Source organism: Dysidea avara, chromosome 11, assembly GCF_963678975.1.
Source record: "Dysidea avara chromosome 11, odDysAvar1.4, whole genome shotgun sequence".
Lineage (NCBI taxonomy): Eukaryota > Metazoa > Porifera > Demospongiae > Dictyoceratida > Dysideidae > Dysidea > Dysidea avara.
The window spans coordinates 23,254,907-23,268,738 of record NC_089282.1 but is presented as its reverse complement, the minus strand read 5'-3'; the positions used below and the strand labels follow the sequence as shown (position 1 = coordinate 23,268,738).

The 13,832-nt window shown below is 38.4% G+C and overlaps 1 protein-coding gene and 2 long non-coding RNA genes across 3 annotated transcripts; all 3 read right to left on the bottom strand.

Annotated features, from left to right (window-relative positions):
- Positions 1–2,146: 2,146 nt before the first annotated feature.
- On the bottom strand, positions 2,147–3,289 carry LOC136238035 (uncharacterized). Its single transcript, XM_066028345.1, has 4 exons — positions 3,004–3,289; positions 2,702–2,935; positions 2,476–2,646; positions 2,147–2,423 (listed from the first exon to the last, which is right to left on the bottom strand). Exons 1-4 carry the CDS (start codon positions 3,091–3,093, stop codon positions 2,310–2,312), a joined length of 609 nt encoding a protein of 202 aa, XP_065884417.1. The 5' UTR covers positions 3,094–3,289; the 3' UTR covers positions 2,147–2,309.
- Positions 3,290–9,793: 6,504 nt separating this feature from the next.
- On the bottom strand, positions 9,794–10,404 carry LOC136238036 (uncharacterized). The gene is made up of 4 exons (XR_010692730.1): positions 10,297–10,404; positions 10,190–10,252; positions 9,976–10,113; positions 9,794–9,927 (listed from the first exon to the last, which is right to left on the bottom strand). It is a non-coding gene; the product is annotated as an uncharacterized lncRNA (long non-coding RNA).
- A 158-nt stretch (positions 10,405–10,562) lies between these two features.
- Positions 10,563–10,941, bottom strand: LOC136238037 (uncharacterized). Its single transcript, XR_010692731.1, has 3 exons — positions 10,865–10,941; positions 10,660–10,807; positions 10,563–10,604 (listed from the first exon to the last, which is right to left on the bottom strand). It is a non-coding gene; the product is annotated as an uncharacterized lncRNA (long non-coding RNA).
- Positions 10,942–13,832: the final 2,891 nt, after the last annotated feature.

Here is a 13,832-nt window from a genome sequence, read left to right as displayed (position 1 = left end):
ACTAATACATGAGGAATACTATAAAGACTTGTTTTAGTAGGACTATATAGGGAATGGCAAGGAAAAGGTGTGTGCAAATTATTAGCCATTAGTCTGAATTGATTGAAATGTTTCTAACAGTAGCTGTAGAAATAATTGATCTTGTCTTGATGGAATATGGCCCAGCACACTGATTTCAATTGTTGAGTAACAATACAGAATATTACTTCAGTCAACCACTTCATGTTACATAACAAATATTTTATTATGGCTTCTGTGACTGCACACTCCTGCACTATTATTAACAGCCTGTTATATTGTATAGCCAGCATAAGGGTGTATATTACGGTCTGCTATATTACATATGTAGCCACCAACCAGAAAATTATCAGACCATATTAATAATATGACACCAGAACATACTGTCCACCTAGATCACATGTATACATGCATATGCGTGATACATATCATTTTGACAGAGGCATCAATGTTGGCAAGCTACCAGGCCTCACCGCCTCACAATATGGCAAACCTATAAGGGCATGAAATCTATCCACTTTTGTTTTCATGTAGCTAGATAAGTTTGTAATTAATTTTTCTAACTAATATTTGTATTGAATTGTATGTTTTTTCAATCCAGATTTCTCCCCTGGTGATAGGTGCCACTTATTATGCTGGCATAATTTGAGCATAGTAAGTGTCTACAGAAGCATCAAACAAAATGCTAGCATAACAGGCAGAATAATCATGTGATACTTACAGTAAGTCCTGGCTCATGGAAATGTTTGGTCATGGAAAAAGATTGAAACACTCTAACAGAACATAGTTAGTGGGTACTTACTTGACATTATCATTTTAATTAGAGCAAAACTTTATTAAGCTGCTAATCAACAATATTATTTTGTCCATGGAAAACAATATTTTACTTTTGATCACAACCTGAAGTCATCATTGAGAAAGTGTATGCATGCAGTTTATAAGGATTCAAACTGTCTTTAATAATGAACAGATTAGGTTTAATGTTTGAAGGCTGTAGCATAGTACAATATCATAGGTAAAATTTTTAAACACAACAGGTTGGTGCCTAGATGTGTAGTACAGGAGGATGTATGGCTAACTAACATGCATGGCTAGTAGCTGCACATTAGTACTAATCGTGACATTCAAGCACTATTCTATTTTTTTTTATACAGGGGGTTGTACATGTACACAATTAACATATAATTATGTATGATGTGCATGAGCTAATGTCAAATGTAAGTGACACTGTAGATCAGTATTCATTATTCAATATGGTTTGTGAACTGTCAAATACATTTTATGTTATGATAAATAGCTATATAATCTTTAATTCAGGGACATTATTAGCTACTATTAGTTTCTCTGACCAAAAGCTTTACCATCAACCACTTACCCCATGTGTTATGTACACAATTTGTGCTCTCCTATGGCCACAGTATGACAAGTATAGCTTGTTGCATGCATGCCAAGAACTACAATATACCACAAATGATACAACTCATTCTGCTTGTATCTAGTAATAGTTAACCGTTAATACTATATGATCTATACATGCAAATCAATTCAATCTACAAATAAAGATCTGCATGACTACATTATGTATGCTTGGGATTTTAACAGATGCCGTGTCTCTTGCTCTGTTTAATCAATTAGGATTTAATTGGGTCCAAAGATAGCTACACTACAGGTACAAGAGAGATGGATACATGACCCTGAAAACAGCTATCTACTATACACCAACAATTTAGATTACTATATTATCACCTTTCTAATCAATCAGCAATCCATAAAGTAGTTATGAAACTATCTACCTTCAGACCCAACTCCTCAGCAACACTTTAGAGTGATCATGACAATCGTGTGATAAAGCGCCTCTAAAATTAATTTTCGTGTTTACAGTGTTGCTTGTATTGGACATAAAGTTAACCCCCCCACCTAACCACGAGGTGCTAGCTATTTTACAATTTAAGGCATGGTCTATCAATGCCAACTTGGGACCATGCAGATGGCTACATACCCACTTTGGGTATGTGCAGGTGGATGGGTGCATAATGGTACTGAAGTTTCGGTATAATGGAAATTATAGGCATGCAGAGACACTGTACAATAACCCTTGTAGCTGACCTCAGTGCACCTTTGCTGATTTTTTGTACTATATTTGTGAATTGTACATATCACTTGCCATGTCATTCTATACTAATTATAAAAACTTAGGAACTTAGCTACACATACTATAGTGGTAAAAAATAGCAAAAAACAACACATGAAGAATGAATGCATGTATTGAATGCATTGTGTTTATCAAAAATTTACAATGGATTCTCTGTACTTGCTTTGGTAACACAAGTAGCATTCAAAATTATATAAATGATCTCCCATACCAATCCAGCAGCAACAACGGCAACCGTCACTATAGTAATCACCTATGTAATCATACACATTGACATAAACTATAATAATTTATTTAGTACTTACAATAGCTGGCAAGAAATCATCACCACGTTCCCTTACACGGTCGCAACCTGAGTCTCCAGGATAATCTCTTTCACATTCATCAGCAAACTCAGGATACTCTGCTCTGATTCCAGTATACATACCAAAAGCTATCAGAACCGCAAGAGCAAGTAGAATGTACCGAGCTATGTCCTGAAGTATTATACATCACATGATGACAATATATTGATGACTTCTAAGCTCTTACCAAAACTTCAAATATAATGGTGAATTTGCCACAACATTTTAAAGTAATGATGCGCAATGGTGCAAGTATCAATTCAATGGCAATACCAATGGATACCACCACAATGGTCCACAAAGCAGCAATACCTTTAACAGGGGCAGTGGTCCAGTATCTATCAATGTCTGAATCAGGTGAAACGCTCTCATCAATGTCCAGTGATTTAACACTGACAACCAGACAAGCTATCAGCATCCCCTGTAATAAAGGATTGCTTAAAAGTGACAATATATGATGGGGACGACTGCACACTCATTCAAACTTACCAATATGAGTAATTTACTAATTATGTCCACCACTGCGGAAAAACGTAGAACGGTACAAAAGGGTGAGCCTGCACTAGAACTATTTTTCATTGCTGCTTCGATGACTGCAACTTCCGAATACTGATGACAATTTGATTTTACTGAGCTATTTTGTTTGTCTAATCCTCTTAACTAATTAGCTATGCCCAAACTTGATCGGCGAATTGTTTAATAGATATATCTATAGCTACCACGGTATCAAACTTTCATCAACTTTAGCTCGAAAACCCTCGTATCACTCGCTTCGCACACTATCCAACTACTGAAAGGCCAATTTCTGTGGTGTATATATACGGTGGTGGCCCGTGACGTCATTCCTGTGACATAAATATTTTAATAATCTCCCACGCATATAACTAGTACGTATATATCCCACGAGAAGCGGATATAGCTGCTTTAAATCAGCAGAGGTGGCAGTTCTTGGAATTTCTGAAGGCGGTTTCCGGTAGCTAGATCTAGAAATGATGCAGATGTGTGTGCATGCGGGGGTGGCACCAAACCTGTTTTCAACATTGCTGAAATTTAGTAACTGTAGCACACTTCATGAAATTGGAATGGCAGTTTTGTAGGCAGAATGTAAGGAACGTTGAAGTCTCTCAGTCCATCCAGTAACCATGATTTAATTGAATGCTACACTATGCACTTATAGCTAGCTCACCTATACTACATCTATATCAGGGGCGGAGGAAGTAGTTGATATGAGAGGGGGCCGGGCTGACCCAGACTGAGTCTCTGGTTTGGTATGGTGAGACAAAAAAAAAGGTTGCAACCAGCTACACACTCATAGCTGATAAACTACATAAAATCCTTACATAGCTCGCTACACACTGTTCTAATACTGTGACTACTTTAGGCCACTCCAAATAAATTCTCTGTTTCCCGTCCTGGACTCAGGCACATTTGCATGCGGGCGGGCGGTCCATTTCCATTATTTCATTATAATATTGGCAGTTTTTCAAGCCATTATTTTCCTGGCAAAACCATAAAAGGCTGCGCTTAAGCTTGTTCTTTAAGGCTTTCCTTTTTGAGTTGCAAAATAGCACAAACGTGAAGTCTGTGCCTACGTGATAGCACTGCTGACACGTGAGCTGACACTGTCTCAAGATAGCTTTCACTGAGTCTGTCAGTATGCAAGAATAACTGGAAAATAATAGAAGAATACGGAATAATGGAACAATTTAGAGCTGACAGTAACCAGATGCGGCGGTGGACGGGAAACAGAGAATCTATTTGGAGTGGCCTATGCTCTATTAGAGTATCTCGATCTTTATTGCGGTTTTCAGCCCCACTCCAAGAAGGATAGCTTCGGCGTGGTATCATTCTGAGGGGGGGCTTTAGCCCCCTAGCCCCCCCCCTTCCGCCGCCTATGATCTATATACAGTTGCAAAATAACCATGCAAACCATCCCTCCAGTATAAAGTACTCTCTAGTCAAAATCAGCGTTGAAACCGGGTCGGGTCATCCGGGTCACATTTTCTCCGGGTCATCCGGGTCTGACCCGGTTTACAATTTATCCGGGTCTGACCCGGATTGGATCACGTGAGAAATGAAATTGTTCGTTTGACGACGTGGAAACTTATAAACGCTATCGCGTAGTTCTTTCGTGAGCCACGCCCACTTATCGCATTACCAACATACGCTCAGCCACGCCCATTTGTTAGTAAGTGTAGTATGTAGCACGAAACTGAGGGTATCTATGGTGAGGGGTAGCTATTGTCAGTAGGTGAAGACCTTTTTTTTTTTTTTTTGGTCTTCAACCTACAGCTAGGCTGAAGTTGCAATATTTACTCAACACGAATGGAACGCTCAAAATGTAGACTCGTTCGCTCGCTCGAGATTAGCTGAAACACGTCTCGGCTTTAATTAATCCGGGTCACATCCGGGTCACATCCGGGTCAGTGGGTCATCCGGGTCAGCAGTAGTGACCCGGTTTCAACGTTGGTCAAAATAATTCTGATACGTATACTTGTTTATTGTTTAACAAGTGGTATGGAAACTGTGGACAAAAGCACCAATTTTCTCTCTGCAGTGGCGGATACAGGGGGGTTGCAATGGTTTCAGCTTAAATCCCCTCTGAAAATTTCTAGATCCACCACTGCTCTGTCTCTCTCTCTCCATCTCTCTCTCACAATTATTAAATCTAAAAACACTCTGTCTCTCTGCCTCTGTTTCTCTGTCTCTGCTTCTGTTTCTCTGTCTCTGTCTCTCTCTGTCTCTCAGTGGCATCTCAATACACCTGTTTGCGGATGACTGCATGTGTTATTTATCATACCATCGATAGTGGAAAAGATGTGACTCTGCTGCAAAAAAAGACCGGCATTGATGAAATCTCTAGATGCACACAGAAGTGGCAGATGAATTTTAATGTCTATAAGTGTGTCCTGTTGAGATTTTAAGGTGTCATTCACCACTAATAACTACCTATACCCTAAACATCCAGTCTATACAATCCAACAAGACACACAAGTTAAATATCTAGGGCTACTTCTTGACAATACAGTTTCATGGGTACCTCACATTAATGGCATTACCAACCAAATTACCAGAATGCTGAATTGTATAAAAAGAAATTTAGGAAAATGTAACAGCAAGGTAAAATACTACACTTGTACAGCCAATTCTTGAGTATGCCACTCAAGTCTAGGATCCTTACCAGCAGAACCTGATTTATAAAATTGAAATGATAGGGGGAGAGCAGCAAGATAGGTCCAATCAGACTATAGTTTTCAAAGCAGTGTTACATAGCCTTGATTGGACCACGCTGAAGCATATATAGGCATAAAGTAAATCAATTATCCTTTTTTCACAGAATTATCCACCACCAGGAACCAGCTTTATACAAATACCAAACTATTTCTTGCCACAATCCATCAGCACTAGACAATACCACCCACTTAGATTTATACTGCCAACAGCTAATACCTCCAATTACCAAAAGAGCTATTTTACAGAACTGTTAAAGAACGAACTACCCCCCCTCATGTTATGACAAAGAATTTGTACTTAATGTACACACTTTAACTGGTTACATGTAATTACTTCTCCCATTCCTTTCTTACCTTTACTTTTTTCCATTGGATGTAATCAGCATACATCGTGCATGCTGCCTTTCCAATTATCTCATAATCATAATCTCTCTGTCTATCTATCTATTTATCTATATATATATATATAATATACCTATGTACTACTTAGCTAGCTATGTCTGTAGCTTTCACAGGAACCAGCTCATCTAATTCATTAAGGAAGAAAAACTTGATCATCACTCGGAATGTAGTGATTGCTCTTATAGGAAGTTTTGTTACATCCACTTTGAATTGTTTTGTTAGGACAGTGCAAGAGAAATCTTACACATATTAAACTTGGTTCATAAGAAATGGCTACTAGCAGAGAAATGCAATGAATTCCTTTAAAATGCAGACAAAATTTGTATGATTTTTGCCAGAGGTAGGCTGTGCATGGACTTGCTGTGCTCAAAACTTCCAACATACATGGTTCACTGCATGTGAAATTTGCTATCGCATTATGGTGCCTGTCACTATATATATTCTAATAAACTGCATAATACTGGATTCCTATTATTATATTATGCCACCTTTTCATTAATTGTAAGAAGCTCACATCAAAACTCTATAGACCAAACATTCAATCATGACTTCAAGTTGTTGCAAAAGCTGCTGCATTCATAATAGCTTATGCATAGTTTAAAGTTTACATGTATATGCATGAGCTAATTTTATTGTAATTCACAATACAATAGATAATAAACACATTGTCTACAAGGCTGTGCAACAGCAAATTATCACCAAGTACACAATGGCTACTGCATGGTTATACAAGACATAATTCCCACAACAGTTATGTTGAATATTATATTTAGCTATGACACAGGTACTGTAGCTGAAACAAATCCATGCATTATTCTTTTAAATAGTGGCAATTGCAAAGTTCAATGCACTTCCAACCAGCAATGTGCTTCCTACATGAGCATCTGGCACCACATCCATTCTATAGTTCTTGCAATCTGCATGCACTTTACTATAATTCAGTACAAACTTTGGCAGCCACAGGTAAAGTGCTCCAAACAGTAATCCACACTTTATATTATTCTCAAGATTCTACCTCAATTTTCTAAAGATCGTTCACTGGTATAGTATACAACTTGTTTCATGTGCATCATGCAGTAGTGCATCTTTTGTTGGGAAAAGTTTCTCCATTGTCCTCAGTATAGCTACAAAACAGCCTTCTTTATTTACACACTGTAACTCACTGTTCTGACATATGCATGGAGAATCAATATCTGTCACACCAAAAGGATGTAATGCATTAGCTACATCATTAAAGCAGTTCTACACCTCCCATGCAGATTTAAACTTTTCCCAAGAAACTGAGCTGGATGTAAAATCACACCCTGTGAAACTGCTAGCACAATAGATTAAGTCTTAACCAAGTTAAAAATGGCATTGATGCATGTGATGCAAACTCTTGCCTGCACCAAATGCTACCCAAACATTCATGCCTTTTTTTGACATGGGATACCAAGTGCATGATGAAACATCATGCCAATATAAAATCTGTATCAACAGTATACACATGAGAATTATATATTTCCCACTCTATTATCTCTTCAGCCTGTACTGTGCATGCAGCAGATTATATGTGCTGGTATAATCAAATTCAATATATACCACTTTCACACCTCACTACAAAGGAAAGAGAATTATCAGTGCTCAGGAATGCATTAATGTGAAATGAGATGAGGTAGTATCATAAATATAGCCTTCCTAGGAGGGAGTATGTTTACTTGGGCCTATGGCCCTTATGCTTGTGTGATATTATCTACAGGCGTGTAGTGAATCTGCCAGTTTTGATGGATCTAAGTGATTACAAACAGCCAATGCTTAATCAGCAATTTGGGCTAGGTTAGCTAGTACATGACGTGTAGTTGTAGACAGTAAAGAATATAAAGTTATGAAAACAACAGAACAAATTTCTATGCAGGCATTGAAATGACAGCTGTGTATCTGTACTAAGCATTTAATACTTTCAGATTATCATTGTAGATAGCATTTATCATGATCATTGCTGAATCTGAAGTGACATTATATTTTGCACTAATCTCAAGCCTTCAAACAGTAAGTATAAGAGAAGCACCATTATTAGCAAATGAGATAAGCACATGCGGTTATCATGTATATATATATATATATATATATATATATATATATATATATCAGTCCTTGCAATTGGCCATGGTCTCGTGCGACCAGTCAGATCATAGAAGGATCTTGTGGTCACAGCAAGGTGTGTGCAGTTTATTTTTAAAACCTCATTAATAAGGTTAAATATGCAATCACTCAAAAGTATCTACAAGTAAGGTCCCATGTTATGTGTGTAACTTGACGGTAGGCCTGCTTCAAATATGCCAGCATATTAAAAAGCATAATAGGCTGTAGTGCTATGCCAGCATAATACTAGCATATAGGTGGATATTTCAAACTATGGAGGACATGAAAGTAGATCGATACTCCAGCTCCTGAATCAATACTCTCTAATAGGAGAGTCACTCTGTAGTAAAATAGAGCATTCACTGATTGAAAATAGAATTGCTGTTAACATAGGAGCATAATGCAAGCATAATGGGAACACTGAAGAGCATAATTGGTGAAAATTGTGGGAAATCCCTGAAAGCATTTTGGGCAAAATTTTGAGCATATTTGACTCAGGCCTGCTTGACACTGTTGACAGACAGACAGACACTTGAGGTGTTGAATAAGGGCTAGCAAGACACTGATGCTTCCACTAGTGGAATACAACAGGATTAAATCCTCAGCTGCAGTCTTTTGACTTTCCTGTGGATGAACTTAGCAATGCCTTACTACAAAACATGTAGCTTTCATAGCAAACTTGACCTTGACCCTGGCCATTTTATCCAGCAGTTTACTCCACAGATATAATTATGCTATCATCGGCAGCTCCGGACTTGTTTGTGTGTGTGTGTGCGTGCGTGCGTGCGTGCGTGCATAGTGAAGCAGCATAGCCAAGTGGTTAGGGCATCAGCCTGGTAATCAAAAGGTCCCAGGTTCAATTCCCAGTTGAGCCACTTTGGTGTTGTTGTTGTTGTTTCCTTGAGCAAGAAACTTTTACTCACATTGCTCCAGTCTACCCAGCTGTTTAAATGGGGACCTGGTGGCCTAGTGTCAACTGGGGAAGCAGCCCACCCAGCTGTGACATCAATGGGTACCTGGTGTAAACTGGGGAAGCAAATGCCCAACTGTCCTTGTCTTGCTTAGTGGTGTTGGGGTCGTTGTGGAACTTTAGGTTCCGCGACCTCTCTCCAAAAGATCTGGACAGTCCCCTGCAGGTTACTAGCCCTGCCCCAGGAGGATTTGCCTACACAAGGCTCAAGTACCTGAGTGGTGCACAGGCATCCCAGTGCTGGTTCACTGGGCGGAAATAGCTATGTTTCGCATGGCTGCCAGAGGCTTTGCTTTGCTTGCTTTGTGTGTGTGTGTGTATAGAAATGTATGCTTTGGCCAAATTTTAATGGACACCCAGTGGTTGTTAGTGACCAACAATCTACATACACAGGTGGTATATCTATGAAATTAAAGTACATAAAATAACTTCAAAATCTACAAAACAAAATTAGAAACGCGTGCTAAAGGTGTTGGGAAATGCTGCTGATCAGTCAGTGATAACATCCTTCATAGCCCACAAACTCTCCATCAATTTCAATCCAAATTGAGCAGTATCTGTTTCAATACACTTTCTAGAAGTGGATACAGTATACAAAATTCTGTTATTTTGAGGATTATAGCAAACTCCATATCCATCAGGAACCACTGCACCAAATGCACATAAAAGAAGAAACTCTGCAGGCATCTAATGCAAAAATAATAAAGTATGCATAAATTAATACACGTTCCTTACCTGACTGGTTGACATGCTATGATGATAGCATTTAGCAAATGATGGGTCTAAAAATAACGATGGTGTCTCCATTCCAGCTTCCATGGCTGTAAGTTTTAACCCCAGTTAGTGGCGATCAAATGCTTTACCAATCACTACCTACAGATAAGATTACAGTTTACAGTACGTTAACTAAGTTTTAAACACACACATAATTCTAGTCAATTGAACTAACCTCCATAGTATACTGGCGATGGGACTCAACAGCAACTTTCAGCTTTCTTAACTTTTCATCAGCCTGCATCATTATTTTAACTCAATGCATTGTCAATTGTAACTCACAGGTGCCAATGGGTCTGGCATTGCTCTACAGAAAGCTAATGGCTCAATAGTAGACGCCCTAATGGTATCAGTTCTTTCATACAGGAGCAACCTTGTAAACCCACTTTCATAGGTAGAAGTCAAGCGTCCATACATTCTATGCAAAAAGTGTAATTGTGCTTGTTATGCAAGTCTAACATAACACTATACTCACTTGTAATAAGCTAATTGGATAGCAACTTGTATGAAAGAATCTGGCGATAGCCTACTTAAACTTTTGACCAAAATCCTCGAATACAAATACTTGGTGATCACAATCGGATACTGCACTACAAAACAAATCACAATGTAACACTATTATACACAAGTCTTGTTCATACTTACTTATCCAAGTTTATTTTAGCTACTTCAATATCCTTTGCAGTTTCTGAAGAAATATTCCACTGTAATTTCCAAGCTGGATTCAACTGTTGACTGGGGACTATTCTAGTTAACTCATGTGCTAGCAAACCATCAGGCAGATTCTCTAAACCTAAACAAAAAAATCATCATTATACAATAAGCCACTTCCTATACAAGCTATACTCACTCCCTACAAATCAGTTAAATCAACTACATATAACCCTCCATAGAAATAATCCATTAATTACAACAGTCCAATACAATGCTTAACTTTCTTTAGAAATCAGTAGTACATGATAAAAATCTAAAATACCAAATATACACTAAGCAGTAAATACAGTGGAACCTCACTTATCTGAACCCTTAGGATCAGGGGTGGTCCATAAGTTTGAAATGTCCATATCTCTGACACTGTGTGTAAATAACTTAAAATAGCATAAAGAAAAAATCAGCATTTCAACTACCCTAATATAGAATAGTCACTACTCTAATAGACCAGTCATTTCCATAGTTCGGTTAACCAAGATGTCCAAGAATCCGGATAAGTGGGTCTGGATAACTGAGGTTCCACTGTATAGGAGTGTGTGTTAGCGCGTACATGTTGTTTAAAACATTAAAAGTCAGTTGAATACCAGCAGTCCCATCGGTAGCGAAATGTTAGTAGTTACCTCCAACATATCCATCAGAACTAATGAAGGCCCAAACACTAAATAGTAGCACAATTCAGTATAAAAAGAAATACATATGTATCAAGACACACGGTAGTGTGTCGTGCGGCCCAAGAAGCCGGCGCGCCACACCGTGAGTATATTGACAGGAAGAAAGAAAACGTCATTTTCACACTTTTGTATCTCGGTAATGGCTTATCCGATTGAAACCAAATTTGCTGCAGAGTTGTCCGCCAGCTAGGGGAGTCTACATTCCAAATTTGAAGGAAATCACTCAAGCCATTTCCGAGATATGAGCGGCCAAAGTTTGGTTTTGTTTTCTTCGTTTTTTTTTCTTCTTCGTCTTTTCGCACACTTGCAAAAATTGCTATAAAACGCAAACGCGTACTCCGATCGCCTTGAAATTTGGCACACAGAAAGGGAGTCCAAAGGCGCATCCTAGCATCAAATTTGGTGCAAATCCGATGAATAGTTCAGGAGTTATTACCGATTATTCGCGTAAAACAAGATCGATTTGTTGTCACGCCTACAGGGTAAACCGCTTCATAGAATGAGCTGAAAATTGCTATGTAGATGGAGTAACCATCGTAGGAGTGCCTTTTGGTAGTTTTAAAGGAATCGAGATTAAGACCACGGAGATATGACAAAAAACCCAACCTGTGTCACAATTACGCGATCGATTTTTAGTAATAAAAAAGTATTAGTTTTTACGCCTACTAGGCAAACCGCTAAGAGCAATGAGCTGAAAATCGGTGTATAGCTGGAATAATCTTCATAGAAAGTCCTTGCAGTAGTATAGAAGAATTGGATTACAAACCACTGAGTTATGATTCGAAAGCCAACTCTGTGTAGCAAATGCGAGATCGAGATACTCTAATAGAACAGTCACCCTAATAGAGCATTCAGCTAATCTATTTACTCCATTATAGAATTCTATTACATTACAAGTTATTCTGTAGGGACTTCAGCTGCAAACAGTTAATCTTATAGACAGTTAAGCAAGAAGCAAGTCACCCTGTGGAGAATTAAGCTACAATTATATCACTGTAGAGATTCAGAACATTACAAGTCACACTAAAGAGAGTTCAGCTATAAACAAGTCATGCACCCTGTAGAGAGTTTACCTACAATTAAATCACTCTCTAGAGAATTCAGCTACACACAAATCACTGTGCAGAGAGTTCAGCTACAAACAAATTATCCTGTAGAGAGATCAGCTACAAACAAAACACTTTGCAGAGAGTTCAGCTACAAACAAATCAATCTTTAGAGTGATCAGCAACAAACAAATCAACTTGAAGAGAGATCAGCTAGAAACAAATCAACCTGCAGAGAGATCAGCTACAAACAAATCAGCTTGTAGAGAGATCAGTTACACACAAATCAACCTGTAGAGAGATAAGCTAGAAAAAAATCACCCTGTAGAGAGTTCAGCTAAAACAAATCAACCTGCAGAGAGATCAGCTACAAACATATCACCTTATAGACAGTTCAGCTACAAACAAATTACCCTGTAGAGAGATCGACTACAAACAAATCAACTTGCAGAGAGATCAGCTACACACAGATCAACTTGTAGAGAGATCAGCTAGAAACAAATCACCCTGTAGAGAGTTCAGCTAAAACAAATCAACCTGCAGAGAGATCAGCTACACACAAATCAACTTGTAGAGAGTTCAGCTACAAACAAATCAATGTGCAGAGAGATCAACTACAAACAAATCACCCTGTAGAGAGATCATCTAGGAACTAGACACAATGTAAGGAGTTCAGCTACAAGAAAATCACCCTTTAGAGAGTTCAGCTACACACAAATCAACCTGCAGAGAGATCAAATCACCTTATAGAGAGTTCAGCTACAAACAAATTGCCCTGTAGAGAGATCAGTTACAAACAAATCAACCTGCAGAGAGATCAGCTACACACAAATCAACTTGTAGAGAGATCAACTACAAACAAATCACACTGTGGAGATCAGCTAGAAACTAGACACAATGTAAGAAGTTCAGCTACAAGCAAATCACCCTGTAGAGATTTCAGCTGCAAACAAATCACCCTGTAGAGAGATCAGGTAGAAACTAGACACCATGTAAAGAGTTCAGCTATAGAAGAGGTCACCTTATAGAGAGTTCAGCTACAAAGAAACCATCATGTATACGTAGAGAGTTCAGCTGCAAACAAATTACTCTATATAGAGTTCAGCTAGAAAAAGTCACTTTGTAGAGAGTTCAGCTACAAAGAAACTGCCATGTAGAGAGTTCAGCCTCAAACAAATTACTGTGTAGAGAATTCAACAACAAGCAAATCGCCCTGTAGAGGGATCAGCTAGAAGAAGTTACCTTGTAGAGAGTTCAGCTACAAAGAAACCATCATGTAGAGAGTTCAGCTACAAAGAAAGCACCATGTAGAGAGTTTAGCTGCAAACAAATTACCTGTAGAGAGTTCAGCTAGAAACAAATCACGCTGTAGAGAGATCAGCTAGAAGAG